The 15,615-nt window shown below is 53.8% G+C and overlaps 2 protein-coding genes across 9 annotated transcripts in view; one reads left to right on the forward strand and one right to left on the reverse strand.

The window, feature by feature from the left end:
* The window catches only part of CUTA (cutA divalent cation tolerance homolog), a 94,073-nt gene that overhangs the window by 9,268 nt on the left and 69,190 nt on the right, over positions 1–15,615 (forward strand). The gene's annotated exons all lie outside the window — the stretch shown is intronic.
* Positions 1–15,615, reverse strand: part of SYNGAP1 (synaptic Ras GTPase activating protein 1) — a 69,068-nt gene that overhangs the window by 4,233 nt on the left and 49,220 nt on the right. For 5 of the 8 annotated variants that reach the window (XM_082211215.1, XM_082211214.1, XM_082211216.1 and 2 more), the window contains 7 exons: positions 10,354–10,555; positions 10,087–10,268; positions 9,872–9,913; positions 8,708–9,617; positions 1,117–1,290; positions 778–989; positions 432–532 (listed from right to left, as the gene is read on the reverse strand). In XM_082211215.1, coding sequence (XP_082067341.1) covers positions 432–532; positions 778–989; positions 1,117–1,290; positions 8,708–9,617; positions 9,872–9,913; positions 10,087–10,268; positions 10,354–10,555 — 1,823 coding nt within the window. The remainder of the gene's footprint in view (positions 1–431; positions 533–777; positions 990–1,116; positions 1,291–8,707; positions 9,618–9,871; positions 9,914–10,086; positions 10,269–10,353; positions 10,556–15,615) is intronic. The other 3 variants (XR_014216526.1, XM_082211220.1, XM_082211217.1) reach the window with 1 other exon arrangement.

Raw genomic sequence — 15,615 nt, forward strand, 5'->3', positions numbered from 1 at the left:
GCTTGGCAGAGGGGGAGCGCCCAGGACCGAGGGCATCCCAGGCCAGAAAAGGCAGCCAGCCCCTCCCCCTCCCCTTCTGGCACCCCCTGCAGCTCAGCGCCCCTCTTCTGACCCCCCCCCACTTCCCCCACACCTGGGCAGGGCCAGGCAAAGGGACTCTGAGCCCCGTCCCCCTACCCAGTGTGTGCGGCCAGGTATCAGCAGGCGGGGAGCCCCCTCCCTCCCCCCTCCCTCCTTCCCTGCCCAGGCCCAGCCCCTCCCGCCATGCAGAAGGGGGGAGAGGCAGAAGCGGACTCAGGCGGTGGCAGGGTGGGGGCGGCATGCCCAGGGGTGAGGTGAGCGGAGGACAGAGGGAGGGAGGGTGGGCGGGGAGACGCAGACAGGGATGGCGATGGAGACATGGGCTAGAACAATGACATTGTAATTTCCACCTGAGCGTCGAGCAGCCGCTTCCGCGTTTCGGAGGCGTCGAGGGCGGCCGAGTGATCCCTGCGCAGCTCCTCCTCCACCAGCATCAACCTGCAGGGACAGGCTTCACTGGAGTCAATCCGGGCCCCCCCCACCCAGCAGGCAGGCGGCGGGAGCCGGGGCCGCCAGCAGCTGCGGGAAAGGGGGGCTCCCATGGCGGCCCGGCGGGAGCCCCCCTGCCCCAGGCCCCTCCCCGCCAGGGGCCTCTCCTCCTGGGGGATCCCCTGCCCAGCTGGGGGGACCCCTGCCTTCGGCCCCCTCCCCCCGGGGCCTCCCCCTCCCCTCCCGCGGCTCCGACCTGCAGCTCACCTGCCGATGATGCTCTTGATCTGGGAGTCCTTCTCCACCTGCTGCTGCCGGAGGCGCTTCTCGCTCTGCTCCAGCCGCTGCTGGTACTGCTGGAGGATCTTGCTGGTCTGCTCCTCCTGGGTCAGCAGGCGCCGCTCGTACTCCTCCAGCTTCCGGTTGGACATGTGCAGCCGCTCCTTCAGCGAGTGGATCTCCTCCTCGTACTCTTTCACCTGCACCAGGGCGAGGGAGGGAGCAGTCTTGCAACCGAGCCCGGAAGCCGCCCCGCCACCAGCCCCACGGAGCCCACGCAGGCCGCTTGCCCCCCCGGCCGGCCCGCCCCAAACGTGCCCCAGTTACCCGGTCCAGCCGACTCTCGTCCATGGACTTGGAGTACTCCTTCAGCTTGTACTCCTCCCGCTCAATGTGGGAGCTCTCAATGTCCGCCGAGAGGTGGGGCATGTTGGAGACCCAGGCGACTGTCCTCTCGGAGGCCGGCATGACGGGGTTCAGCGTTGAAGGCGTGTGCGATTGCTGCAGGGGCAGAAGGGGCACCGGGGGGGGAGCAAGTCAGTCGGGCCTCCAACCCACCAGGCCCCATCGCTCTCATCTCTGTTGTGTTGCACACTCCTGCTTTCTTCTGAGAGCCTGTTCACCTCCCTTGAAGCTTGGAAACAACTCTCTGAGCAAAGTGATGGTGGGAATTGGGCCTGTCCATGCAAACAGTGGACTGCAGGACATTCGGCCTCTTCCCCCTGGAATGACAGGCCCCCTCAAGCCTTTTGCCTCCTCTTTCCGGGGCAGGATTCAGCCTGCCCTCCAGATCTAACTGGCAGAGCTACGAATGACCCCTCTACCCCACTGGAGGAGAAACAGCCACACAGACATTAGGAAAGTACGCAGCGCCACATTTACACCTCCGTTCAAAACCCTGTGAATCCACACTCTGTAAGACTAAGAGAATGCAGAGGAAGAAACGGAGGTGGGGCAAGTTCCCACTAAGTTCCATTTTTGGCAGAGTGGAGCAGGGTCTGCTGAGGACCGGGTGGGACCCTCTGCATCAACGCCAAATACTAACCATCTTCTTAGCGGCTGTCAACCAAAAACAGTGTCAGCTGAGGGAAAACCTTTTACTTCATACGGATTCACAAATGTATGAGGAACATCCAAGAGAACGTCCTGCAAATGGCCGTCCAACCTCTGCTCAGAAACCTCCAAGGAAGGAGAGTCCACCACCTCTCCTGGGAGCCCCTTCCACTGTCAGAAAGCTCTTCCTGACGTTGAGTTGGAATCTCCTTTCCTGTAACTTGAAGCAACTGGTTCGAGGCCCATCCTCCAGAGCAGGAGAAAACAAGCTTGCTTCCTCTTCCATGGTTCAGCCCTTCAGATATTTGACGATGGCTCTCCGATCTCCTCTCAGCCTCCTCTTCTCCAGGCTAAACATGCCCAAGTCCTTCAACTGTTCCTCCTAAGGCTTGGCTTCTTAGAAACCCTGGATCATCTTGGTTGCCCTTCTGTGCTCACATTCCAGCTTCTCAACAACCTTCTTAAACTGAGGTGCCCAGATTGGGACACAGGTTTCCAAGTTTGGTCTGACTAAAGCAGAATAGAGTGGGACTATGACTTCCCTTGATCTGGACACTGGACTTCTGCTGATGCAGCCTAGAAGAGCATTCGCTTTTTTTTCTGCATCCCACTGTGATCCATAGAATAGAATCATAGAATCATAGAACCCTAGAGTTGGAAGAGACCACCAGGGCCATCGAGTCCAACCCCCTGCCAAGCAGGAAACACCATCAGAGCACTCCTGACATATGGTTGTCAAGCCTCTGCTTAAAGACCTCCAAAGGAGGAGACTCCACCACACTCCTTGGCAGAAAATTCCACTGTCGAACAGCTCTTACTGTCAGGAAGTTCTTCCTAATGTTTAGGTGGAATCTTCTTTCTTGTAGTTTGGATCCATTGCTCCGTGTCCGCTTCTCTGGAGCAGCAGAAAACAACCTTTCTCCCTCCTCTATGTGACATCCTTTTATATCTTTGAACATAGCTATCATATCCCCCCTTAACCTCCTCTTCTCCAGGCTAAACATGCCCAGCTCCCTTAGCCGTTCCTCATAAGGCATCGTTTCCAGGCCTTGGACCATTTTGGTTGCCCTCCTCTGGACACGTTCCAGTTTGTCAGTGTCCTTCTTGAACTGTGGTGCCCAGAACTGGACACAGTACTCCAGGTGAGGTCTGACCAGAGCAGAATACAGTGGCACTATTACTTCCCTTGATCTAGATGCTATACTCCTATTGATGCAGCCCAGAAATGCATTGGCTTTTTTAGCTGCCGCGTCACACTGTTGGCTCATGTCAAGTTTGTGGTCAACCAAGACTCCTAGATCCTTTTCACATGTACTGCTCTCAAGCCAGGAGTCACCCATCTTGTATCCACCAAGACCCCTCGATCCTTCTCACATGTCCTGCTAGTGAGCCAGGTGTCACCCATCCAATATTTGTGCATCTGGGTCTTCCTGCCTACACACAGAACCTGACATTTGTCCCTATTGAAACACATTCCGTTAGCTTGGGCCCAGTTCTCCAATCTGTTAAGGTCACCTTGAATCCCAAATCCGTCTTCTGTGGCATTAGCTACCCTTCCCAATGTGGTGTCATCTGCAAATGGGATGAGCATCCCCTCAGTTCCTCCTTCCAAGTCGTTTATGAAGACGTTGAACAACAACAGGCCCAGGACAGCACCCTAAGGCACCCCACTGGTCACTTTTTCCCAGGAGGACGAGGAACCATTAATGAGCGCTCTTTGTGTTCAGCCAGTCAACAAGCTACAAATCCACAGATCCTTTCAGCCTCTAAGCAGTCAGGTGGAAGACGTCTGCCTGAAGATGGAAGGCTGGATCCTGACTGAGATGGTTTGAGAGAAGGGGCAGCGTCCAGAGTTCCCACATTGATAGATTCAACAGATCTGGAAATCACAGTCTCCTGGGCCAGAATGGAGCTATGACACCCACCCACCCAAAAAGACGGAGCCCTGGTCAGAGAAAGAACATGCCCAATAGTCACCAGGACCTCCATCCTCAAACTACCTGACTGACAAAGATGGTACCTCGTCTGAAATGATTCGGGAGGCTTTGACTATGTTAGAGAAGAATCAAACAGGGAGGGCAGAAGGTTTAAGACGCTACCTTATGTGGTGGCAATGCAAAATTATCAAAATGGCCTCGGAAAAGACATATAAAGATTTGAAGAAAATGCGGGAAATGATTGTTGTTAAAAAAAATTGAAGTTATGATATTGAGAGGCACAGGACTGGATGGATTGTTTGAGCAAAAGACTTGGTTCCGATTTGTGCGACTGGATGCCAGGCCAAGAGTAGTCAGCCCCTATGAAAGGAAGAAGCCTCGGCCAAAGAAGATAAAGAAGAAGATTGACAAAATAAATTACCAAACTATGCAGGACAAATTATTACAAAAATGGGCAATTGTTCGATGCATAATTTTAAAGCTTTGTGTACAGATTTTTACATTAGTATGACTTATAAAAGTCACTTGTAATAAGATGAAGAAGGTTTTAAAACTAGATTGTGAAGTATATAAGGTTTTATGGATGCGCACAAACAAGTATATTATAATGGAACCAAAGTCGACCAAAAAATGATGGCTTAATCTGTTTATGGTTTTTTCTTTTCTGTTTTTGTTGTTGTTCTGTTATTTTTGGGAAATCAATAAATTGTTATCAAAAAGGGGGGGGGAGAAAAGGTATTATGGACACAGGTCCCACTTTACGAATATTCACCAAGCAAAAATTCAGTTATCCGAACATGAGGCTTCAGTCCCGAAAGCTCCCTAGACGCACCATAGAGTCCGTGGTCAGGAAGACGGCAGACATTTCCCCACAAGAATCAGCGGGATTTGTTTATTTGCTATGCAAGCAGAAATTGTGGGCTCGCTACGCAAATCCTCACCGAAAACTGGAGTCTGCGGAGCGAATTTCAGGGGCCAATGAATTGAATACCTAGAGAGAAGAGAAGAAACTATTCCTTTTCCATAGCTATAGGAGACGGTCCACAAAACGGGGAAAAAGACAATCCCCTCCTGTGGTTTTGCAGGAGGCCAGTTCCAATTCATCCTCTGGAGAGCGACGCTTTTCCAACCTTTTCCTCTGGGCCACACTTTCAGAATAAAAATCTGCTTGCACGGTGGTGATTTTTCTTCTTCTAATCTTAGCTTGTTACATACAGTGAAGATACCAGGCAGCCTGACACCTGGCTGCTTGATAGGGGATCAAATACTTATTTCACTTATTATAATGCACATCTATCTCTGACTTTTGTCTTCCGGGTTTATGGGGGTTTTCCTGTTATTCTGTCTCTCACAGCTACAATAAACATACCATTAAAATTATGATCTGGTCCTTTCTTCGTCAGAGGGCAAATGGGCAAATTTAGCAGGTGATCAAATACTTTCCCCCCTCACTGTGTGTGTGTGTGGATGCATTTTAATCAACTGATTCCTTGTTTTTATGCATGTTGTATTACTTATATGATGTTAGCTGCTCTGAGCCCAGCTCTGGATGGGGAGGGCAGGGTACCAATAAAATGTTTGTTTATTTATTTATTTATTTCTATCCTTGAATTTTGACACACACACACACACCCCTTGCCCTCCTGCTCCAGAGGAACCCCTAGCCCTCCTCTCGGACTCATGAGGAAAACGTTCCTCTCTTTCGTTCCGCATGGAGGCGACTGAGAAGGACCTTCTTGTCCTCAAGCGCTCTGAAGTTTCCTCTCACGCTGAAGCGCAGGTGAGCGGGAAGGCGGCCTTCTGAGTCCTCCTGGTGGTGGGAGAGGGAGAGGCCGCTTTCGGCAGGGAGACATTTTGAGCCTCCCCAGGGCGAGAGAAGGACGCCCAGGTCTCTGCCCGCCTTCCTCACCTTCCTGCCTCAACTCAACACTTTTTGACTTCCAGGTAGGGAGCCGTGTTGGTCTGACACAGCTGAAATATATAAAAAATAGGAAAATTAGATAAACTTAAGGGGGAGGATTTGCTGAAACTAATTTGGAAATTGGGATGCAGAAAGGGGAGGTATGGGGAAGTCGGTGAAGTAAGGTTTAAGAAAAAAGAATTCGAAATTATACATGTTTGTTTATGTGTTTGTATGTTTGTATTGTGTATTGTTTGTGTTTATATAAATTGTGAAAAACCAATAAAAAATTATATATAAAAAAATGAAATATATAAAAAAATAAAACTAAAAAATTTGTCCGGTAGCACCTTAGAGACCAACTAAGTTTGTTCTTGGTATAAGCTTTCATGTGTATGTGAAGAAGTGCGCATGCACACAAAGGCTTATACCAAGAAACAAACTTAGTTGGTCTCTAAGGTGCTACTGGACATTTATTTTTATTTTTTAATATATTTCTACTTTTTTACTTTTATTCTTTCCTATTTTATTCAAAGAAACAATTCCGGAACTCATTAGATTCCTCACTAGACATCTCGCCCCTTACGTTCCTCAAGTTACTGAGGAACCAAAAATATGGCAATATTTGGAATGAGTTTATACAAAATGTAGTTGGCTAATTATTATCCTATACTATGCATGGTATCCTATTAGAATGAATGAGGGTATTAAATAAAATAAAATACTATATATTTTAATTTAGGTAATCTATGTAATAGACTAATGTTAGAAAATGAATATGGATTTTGAATTAGATGTTTGTAATTTTTTTTGGTTTTGAAATAAAAAAGGGGGGAAGAATGAATGAGGGTATTTTTCATATACAGTGGTGCCTCGCAAGACGGAATTAATTTGTTCCGCAAGTTTTTTCTTCTTGCGAGTTTTTCGTCTTGCGAAGCATGGTTTCCCATAGGAATGCATTGAAAATCAATTAATGTGTTCCTATGGAAACCGCCTTCAGACCAGGTCCGGGGACAGTCTGTCCCCCGAACTCTTCTGAAGGCTGGGGGGGGGGGACAAGGGCTTTTCTTCCCACCGCCAGCCTTCAGAAGGCTGTTCTGAAGGCTGGCGGTGGGAAGAAAAGCCCTTCTCCCCACCTCCCGCCCCGCAAGCTCCGGGGACAGGAGGGCTCTGCTGCCGACCGCCAGCATTTTAAAAGCCCCCGCTGTCCCGGGGCGATTTTAAAATGCTGGCGGGCGGCAGCGAAGCCTCCGCTGTCCTGGGGCGATTTTAAAATGCTGGCGGGCGGCAGCGAAGCCTCCGCTGTCCCGGGGCGATTTTAAAATGCTGGCGGGCGGCAGCGAAGCCTCCGCTGTCCCGGGGCGATCTTAAAATGCTGGCGGGTGGCAGCGAAGGCTTCGCTCCCGCCCCCCAGCATTTTAAGATCGCCCGGGACAGCGGAGAAGTCTCCGCTGTCCCGGGAAGGCAGGCGGGGGTCCAGGACCTCTTCTGAAGGCCGGCTGTGGGCGAAAGTCTTTGCTCCCGACCGCCAGCATTTTAAAAGAGGTCCCCGGAGAAGCCCAGGAAGCTGCAGAATCTGGGCAGCTTTTGCAAATGGGCAGATGCCAACTCCTCCTCTGAAGCTCCCGGCAGCAGCAATGGCAGAAATGGGAGAAAAACCCCTGGGAGAATTTAGGAGAACCCATTTCCAGGAAATCTGTGGGCTCTCCTCTCCTAATGGCTTGAAGACCCAAACTGACTATCATACTTATGTCTACTGCATGTACAAAGATGTCTGTAAATGTGAGGTGAAGGCTGGCAACACGACTGACGACTGACTGACCGACAGCCGCAACCAGAGGAGGAATGACCGCTGCGAGGAGCGCAGAGAGAAGAAATGCCACGGTGCACCTGCAGAAGCACAGCTGGATGCCTTCCTCTGCCCCAGCTGCAACTGAACATGTCTCGCCCCTCTCGGTTTCTGCAGCCACAGCAGGCACTGCAAACTTCCAACAGTTTGACTTCAGTTCCAAAGGCACACTCCTCCCTTGTCTCCCAAGACAGATGGGAGTGTTCACAGTGCATTACAGGTGAAGCAAAATACAACTTAAAAATCACCCAGAGAGGACAATCAAATGTACTGCAAGGGGAGAGAAGCTATATGATCTCGCTGTCCTAGGGGCTGAAAGCAGACTTCTCCCCCGCTCAAAGCGAACAAAAAAGACAAGGACCGCACCGGCCGATCTCTTCAGGGTGATCCTGCTTCCTGGCAAGCAGAGCTGCACTCGTGGCCAGCACTGAACTCTGCAGGAACAGGAATGGCCTCTTTCCTCTCTCCTGCAGAGACGGACGCAAGGCTGTGATCCGCGCCATCCTCCCCTCAGTCACCAAAATTGCCAGCTCATAGCACAGGAGGGAAGAAGCCAAGAGGCCCTCTCTCGGTGCCTTGCTCCATCCTCGGGGGGGCACCTCGAGAGGAAGCCTTGTGCTGGCACGCGGGGCCAGGAAAAAGAAAAGACAAAACACCCACGTTTGACAGACCTACGGGGAAAGGGATTACTACTATCACATAGAATAACAGGAAAGGCAAGCCAGACACACCCAGAAGAGGACTTGAGGCAAGGGGAGGGTAAGAATGGTCACCGTCTCAGGGTAGGGCCCGGGAGAGGCCTGGGCTCAAATCCCCGCTCAAATCCGCCACCAAGCTGAATGGGGGCCTTGGGACGGGGACCGGCTCTCAGCCCCGCCTGCCTCTCAGGTTTGTCGGGAGGGTGAAATGGGAGGGCGAAGCATGGCTGCATTTTGGGGCTCCCTGGAGAATAAACGCAGGCAAGAGTAATCTTGTGACTCGCCCCGAGGTCAGTACATCAATCTAATAAAGAATAGTAACGAATACCTGCGCACTTTGAAAAGGGCCTCTGGCTTGAAGCCGCACCTTGTCCACTACCTCTAGATCCACTAGATTCCCCCTGGTTTTCATTGCACCGGCAGCTGACCTTCCAAGCCTGGGAAGAGGGGCCGGGGGGGGTTGTTTCTGCTGCCCGCTCACCTGCTTGGTGATGGATGGCTTGAGGGCGGAGGGGGTCTCCTTGCTGACGGACTGCTGGCGGGGGCGCGCTTGGCCGTAGGTGGCCTCGGGCTGCAGGAGGTTCCCGCTGGAGGGCCGGGGCTTCTGGGCGGAGGAGACGGTCAGCTGCTGGGACTTGCCCCGCTGGAGCTGGGGCTGGGGCTGGGGCGGGGCTGTGCGCTGCTGGGGCTGGGGCCCGATGGTGATCTGGGGGGGCGAGAGCATGTTCTGCAGGTTCTCCTGCAGGGAGAGCTGGCGCTTGGTGAACTCGGAGCCCTGGCGCGTGAACTCGTCGCTGTAGCTGTGGCTGTGGATGATGTGCTTGCTGGCCGAGAGGTCTTCGCTCTTGCTGTAGCCGTGGAAGGGGGCGAAGGCGTCCGGGTTGCCCTCCGCCGGCCGGTGCGGGTGGGCGTGGCTGTGGAGGGGGCCGCCGGCTGGCCCGTCGGAGGCCATGTGGAAGAGGGGGTTCTGGAAGGAGAGGGGGATCCTGAGCTGCTGGGCCGCCGAGGAGGAGGTGCCCCCGCCGCCCCCGTCGGCGGTGACCCCCATCTGGCTGAGGCGCAGGCCGGCGGCGATGCTGGAGCCGCTGCCCTGCGAGAGGCGGCTGTGGCGCAGGCCCAGCCCGGCGGTGATGGAGGCCTGGCTGCTGTTGAGCATGTCGCCCGCGCTGTGGAGGTTGGAGATGCTGTTCATGCGGCTGTCCTGCAGGTCCAGCATGGAGACGCTCTTGTTGACGCTCAGCACCTTCTGGTCCGGCTCGGTGATGTCGGAGCTGCTGGTGCAGTAGGCCGGGGAGGAGCGGGCCAGCGGGGGGCGGGCCACAAAGAACATGTCCTTGGAGCCCCCCTTCTCGCCCTTGGTGGGCGACGGCAGGCGGGTCATGTCCATGGAGCTGCAGGGGGAGACAGCAAGCAAGGGGGGTTGGCCGGGTGAGGCCCCTCTGCAGGAAAGGGGGCGGCAGCAGCAGCAGCCCCACTGCCCTGGGGAGTGCCCCCTGCCCCGGCCTGCCTAGAGGGCGGCTCCAGGAGCCCCGAAGGGGGCACAGCCAGTCACAAAGGGGAGGGGCCGCCTCCCAGGGAGAGCAGCCCCCCTCGCACTCGGGGCCCAGCCCAGCCCGCCTTCCTCTGGGGGGCTGGCCAGACTCACCTGTTCATGCCTCGCATCATGTAAGGCTGCATGTCGACAGAGCTGTGGGGGAAGAGGGACAGTCAGGCTAGAGACCCGCAAGGGGGGGGTAGCTTACCAGGTCCCTCCTGCGCCCCGACCCCCAGGGCCCATTCCCATTCTGCGCAAATCCAGAGCAGGCTCAGAAGAGCCCTGGCAACCCCCTCCCTCCGCCCCCCCCGTGCCGCCGGCCTGACCTGTTGAGGTCCCGCATCATGTAGGTGGCCTGCATGTCGCTGGAGGGTCCCCGGAGGATGACGGGCTTGGCCTGGAGTCGCTCGCCCTGGTGGCTGGGCTGGCGCTGGATGTGGGGGTTCCTGAGAGCGAGGCTGATGTCGTTGAGGAGGCGGGGCAGGGGGCCCAGCTTGATGAGGGCTTCCTGGCGGGGGAGAGAGGCGGGGTCAGAGGGGGGGAGAAGCCACGGGCCCCGTACCCCCCTCCCCCACCCTGGGCGGGGCCAGCACCTTGCTGAGCTGAGGCATGACCTCCCAGAGGAGGGCGTGGAGGGTGGAGAGCTCCCGGCCCAGGTCGATGTAGCCCTCGAAGCTGCTGCTGTTGGTGAGGGTGTCCAGGTTGGAGATCTCGTACAGGAACTGCTGCATGCTGGACCACTCCAGCTCCAGGAACTCGTTCATGAAGGCCATGTACTCCTCTTTGCTCCCAAACCTGAGGGGGCACAGGGGAGGGAGAAGGCAGCCATTGAGGACCCCCCTGCACCATCAAGGGGGGGTCGTGTCCGTGGAGCAACTCCTGCCTGCTCTCAGCTTATCCCCCCGGTGTTGTTCAGACTGGACTAGGCTACAGCAATGTGTCTGGCTTGCAAATTAACTTTAAGCCAGTGTGGTGTAGTGGTTAAGAGCGGTAGTCACGTAATCTGGGTAACCGGGTTCGTGTCTCCGCTCTTCCACATGCAGCTGCTGGGTGACCTTGGGCCAGTCACACTTCTGTGAAGTCTCTCAGCCCCACTCACCTCACAGAGTGTTTGTTGTGGGGGAGGAAGGGAAAGGAGAATGTGAGCCGCTTTGAGACTCCTGAAGGGGAGTGAAAGGCGGGATATCAAATCCAAACTCTTCTTCTTCTTCTTCTTCTTCCTTTTAAATACTCCTCAACATTTCTATCTTTCCATCTATATTCCTTATCTTAGTTGTCACGCTCGCTAGTTCAGCAAATTCTATTAATTTATGTAACTAACAGTCTCTTGTCGGGATAGCCTCTTTTCAGCTTTTTGCATAAACTATTCTTGCAGCTGCTGTTGCGTATAGGAACAAGCCTTTCGATAATCATTTTGGTTTTTTCCTTATTAATATGGAATCCAGCAAGATTTCCAAATTTTGTTATAACTTCTAAAGCTTTTGGGATACTCTTCAAAGGATTTTCCAATGTCAAAACTATGCCGTCCGCAAATGGTTTAAGTTTGTAATTTCGTTGTCCTACTCGAATCCCTATGATTCCTGTGTCTACTCGAATTTTCTTGGCAAGGACTTCAAGTACCAAAATGAATTAACAGTGGTTACAATGGACAGCCCTGCCTTGTCCCTTTCTGTATACTACATTCTTTTTTTTTTAATGATATTTATTAAGCATTTTAAAATTACAGAAGAAAACAAAGAGACAAAAAAGAAAAAAACAGGGGGAAAACAAACAGTACAAATCAATAAAAAGCAAAAAGCAAAACCAAAACACATAACACATCAAAATCCAAAAACAAAAATAAACCACAAAAATTTAAAAACAGATCCAATATTCTCAAATTCTTAACTGTCATTACCTTATTTCATCGACCTCCTCACACCTCCCTTTTTTGTATTCTAGTTATTAATTATCACAGCAAATCCTTCCCATTTTTCATAACATTCTGTCATTAAATTACCTTAATTTATTTTAACCTTATCTTACTATAAAAAACCCTAACTTAAAGCTTAAATCTTATTTATACCAATTTCTCATAACCATAACATATTCTTGCATAGTTCTTTTTAACATTTCTGCTAAAGCCAAATAATTTTGTTCCAGCATTTTTCTAATACTCATTAATTACAAAACAATCCTAAATATTTTTTTAAAAAAACTTTCTTCCAATCTTCATCCAACGTCTCTTCCTCCTGGTCTCGGGTTTTGTCAGTCCTTTCTATCCCATCCATCTAGTTCATTAACCTGGTAACCTTATGTCCGAGGCCCTTAAGTCTCTTCCATGTCCCTTCCGCAGATCTTCTTCATATTTATACCTGTACTTTACTTTGTCTCCTGGTCCTTTCACTCGTGGAAACTCCAACTTGACAGTATTTTTGTCCCTTCTCGACAGATCAGCCCCTTTTCCATAGTCCACACTGAACTCCATGTGGTATTTAAAAGCGTGTCAGGGTTACTTCCAGATCCTAGCTCACAGAGGATCACGCTAGCCAGCGGTTGTTGATTAAAAGTCTTTATTGAGTTACAGTCTCCATTCTTGAGCTGCTGCGTGCAACCCTACGCCTTATGCTTAGGTCGGCGAAGCTCCTTCTGAGTCTCCGCCCCTTGCGCACCAACTTAATATCCTAGCCCTGCTCCACCTTTTCCGCCTGACAGTTCTCCTCTGGGTCCCTCTGCCCCCCTGGGTCTCTCCCTTCCGGGATTCTTCTGACGCTGACCCCCCTGACTCCCCTGTCTCCTTGCGCCGGGCTTTAGGACCTGGCTCTCTTTCCGGGCTGCCTACTGCGCCACCTTCCTGTGCATTTGAACTTGGCGCGCGCGCCCAACCTTCCACTTTCCGTCTAACCGTCACTTCGCTCCCCGATGAAGGTGTGGCCACTCCTGACTCGTGCCCTCCCTCCTGTTGTGAGCTGCCAGCGCTAGTTCCCAGGCGCTCTTCCTCTTCCCTACTCTCTGGCGGTGACGTAGGTCCCGATCTCCAACTGCTCCCCTCTGAGTCCCCTCTGGCTCTTTCTTCCTGGGGTGTCCCCCTAGTCTCCCCCCTTGCCCTTGCCACTGGTGCTCCTCTTTGTGAATCTTCTGATTCACTGGACAGACTCGGAGATCTCGGGTCGTCGTCGTCACTCATCCTTTCTTCTGCCTCCTCCCCCTCGCTCTCTGTTTCCTCCCTTGCCCTCGCCTCTGCTCCTGAACCCCTGACATCCATCCCCCCCTCAAAGCCCCCCCTTCCCCCCTCCCCTCCCTCCGGTGCGGGAACTGGGTGCTGCAGTGTCAAAGGGACGAATGTCGGGTACAGTTCGCTTCCCGTGGCCGGCCTCCATCCGCAGACTCCCGGTTCTTCCTCCCTGCTCTCGTCAACGACGGTCACCTCTGCTTCCATCTCCGTGCCGCCGTGCTCGAGACCCTGGTTGTCCCCGAAAAAGTCCATGTCGGTCTCTCCCTCGCTTCCTTCTGTAGGCGTAGCTCGTCCTGGACCCTCCAGCCACTTCCTGCGCCACTGCTCCTCTGGTCGATCATCCCACCAATACGAGGGTTCTGAGGCAGATCCCGAGGGTGACCCCTCCGGGGAACGGGCGTCTCGTGTCGGTTCCTCATCCGAGTCGAACCCCCGGAACGTGCTGGCTGAAAGCGTGGGCGTGAAAAGCCAGTCGTCGAAAAAGTCCGCCGGCATTGGCCTATGGGGAAAGAGGGCATGAAACTCTTCCTTGAGCAGAGGTTCATCTAGAGCGTAGCCCGGCACCCAGCTGTTGGCATTGGCCGGGGTGCCCTCCTTAGCGAGAAGGTATTCTACCCCCTCTTCCCCCCATCTGGAGTCCAAAATCTCCGTGACTTCGTTGAGGCGCACCTCCTGTGCCACTCCCCGTTGCCTGGTTCCCTCTCGGAGCGGACTCGGCGCCGTGCCGGGTTCCTGAAACCTGTGCGGTGCCTTGTAGGGAGTGAGCACCGATCTGTGGAACACCGGATGCATTCTGGAACCCTCCGGAAGCGCCAGCCTGAAAGCCACCGGGTTGACCTGCTCTACGACTTGGTAGGGCCCCAGTTGCTTATGCCCTAGTTTCTTCTTGGCCAACGACCTGGCCGGCACTGCGTGGGCTGCTAACCAGACCCAGTCTCCCACCTGGATCTCTTCGCCAACCCTTCTGTGTTTGTCTGCCTGCACCTTGTATGCGTGTTTGGCCAGCTCCAGGTGCCGCCGCAGCTGATCGTGAACCTCTTGCAACTCCGACGCGAATGCATCTGCTGTCTGCGGCTCCCCCTCCACCAGTCTTTCCAGTCCCGGGAAGGTTCTGGGGTGCCTCCCGTTGTTGGCGAAGAACGGCGTGACCCCCGTGGACACGTGCTTCGTGTTGTTGTAGGCGAACTCGGCGAGCGGCAGGTAATCCACCCACGTCGCAGGCTGTTGATTCGCATAGCATCTCAGGTACTGCTGCATGATGGCATTGACCCGCTCCGCTTGCCCGTTGGTCTGCGGGTGTCTCGCCGACGCCAGGTTGATCTTGACGTTTAGGAAGCCCATCAGCTTCTGCCAGAAGTTCGAGATGAACTGCCGCCCGCGGTCGGACAGAATAGACCGTGGCAGACCGTGAACCTTGAACACGTGGTCTATGAACAGTTTGGCGGTTTGTTCCGCCGTGGTCACCTTCGCACACGGGATGAAATGCGCCATCTTGGAGAACAAGTCCACCACCACCAGCACGGCCGTCTTGCCCCTCGAGCTGGGCAGATCCGTGACGAAGTCCAGGGCGACTCTCTCCCATGGCTCGACCGGAGTTTGCAGCGGTTCCAACAGTCCGGCCGGCGGTCTGTGCACTGGTTTGGCCCTCTGGCAGGTGTCGCACCTCGCCACGTAGTCTGCGACCTCCCCTCTCATTCCGGGCCACCAGAAATCCCTGGCGTCTTCTCCTTGCCAAAGTGCCCGGCAGTGGGCGCGTCGTGCAGCTGATGCAGTACCTTGGCGCGAAGTTCGTCTCCCGGCACGTAGATGGCCCCTTTGCGGATGAGCAATCCATCTCTCAGCTGGAACCCGTTGGTCGCTGCCGTGCCCCTTCGCATCTCAGCCATCTTTGCTTGCGCGAAAGAGTCATTCTGCAACGCTTGTCGCACCGCCTCCAGGTCCACTGTCGCCGCAGTGCACGCCCACACTGTTGGCGCGAAGATGTGCATGGCGGCCGCTGGCGTGGCGTCCTCCAGATACTGTGGCTTACGGGATAGCGCGTCCGCCATGATGTTGGTGTCCCCCGGGACATACTCTATTCGGAAGTCGAAATTCGCAAAGAACTCAGCCCAACGTATCTGCCTCTGGTTCAGGAACTGTGCCGTGCGCCAGTGCTCCAGATTCTTGTGGTCCGTGCAGACCTGCACCGTGTGCTTGGCTCCAATCAGGAAGTGCCTCCATGCTTTGAACGCTGCATGAATAGCCAGCAACTCCCTGTCCCAGATGGTGTAATTCTGTTCGGACTTGCTGAGCTTCCTGGAGTAAAACGCTCCGGGCCTCCAAACCCCCTGCGGGTCCTTCTGCAGCAGGACTGCTCCGACGGCCCTGTCCGAGGCGTCTGTTTCAACTCTCATCGGCCTGCTAGGATCGACATGAAGCAGCTGTTCCTCCGAGGCGAAAAGACGCTTGAGTGCCTGAAAGGACTGCTCCGCCTGCGCTGTCCAGATGAACTTCTTTTTCTTGGAACTGAGCGTGTCTGTAATGGCTGCAGTCTGCATAGCGAAGCCTTTGATGAACTTGCGATAGAAGTTCGCGAAGCCGACAAATCGTTGGACCTCCTTCCGGTTGCGTGGGCTTTTCCAATCCAACACCGCTCGAACCT

This window comes from Podarcis vaucheri (assembly GCF_965113315.1).
Source record: "Podarcis vaucheri genome assembly, chromosome: 2".
Taxonomy (NCBI): domain Eukaryota; kingdom Metazoa; phylum Chordata; class Lepidosauria; order Squamata; family Lacertidae; genus Podarcis; species Podarcis vaucheri.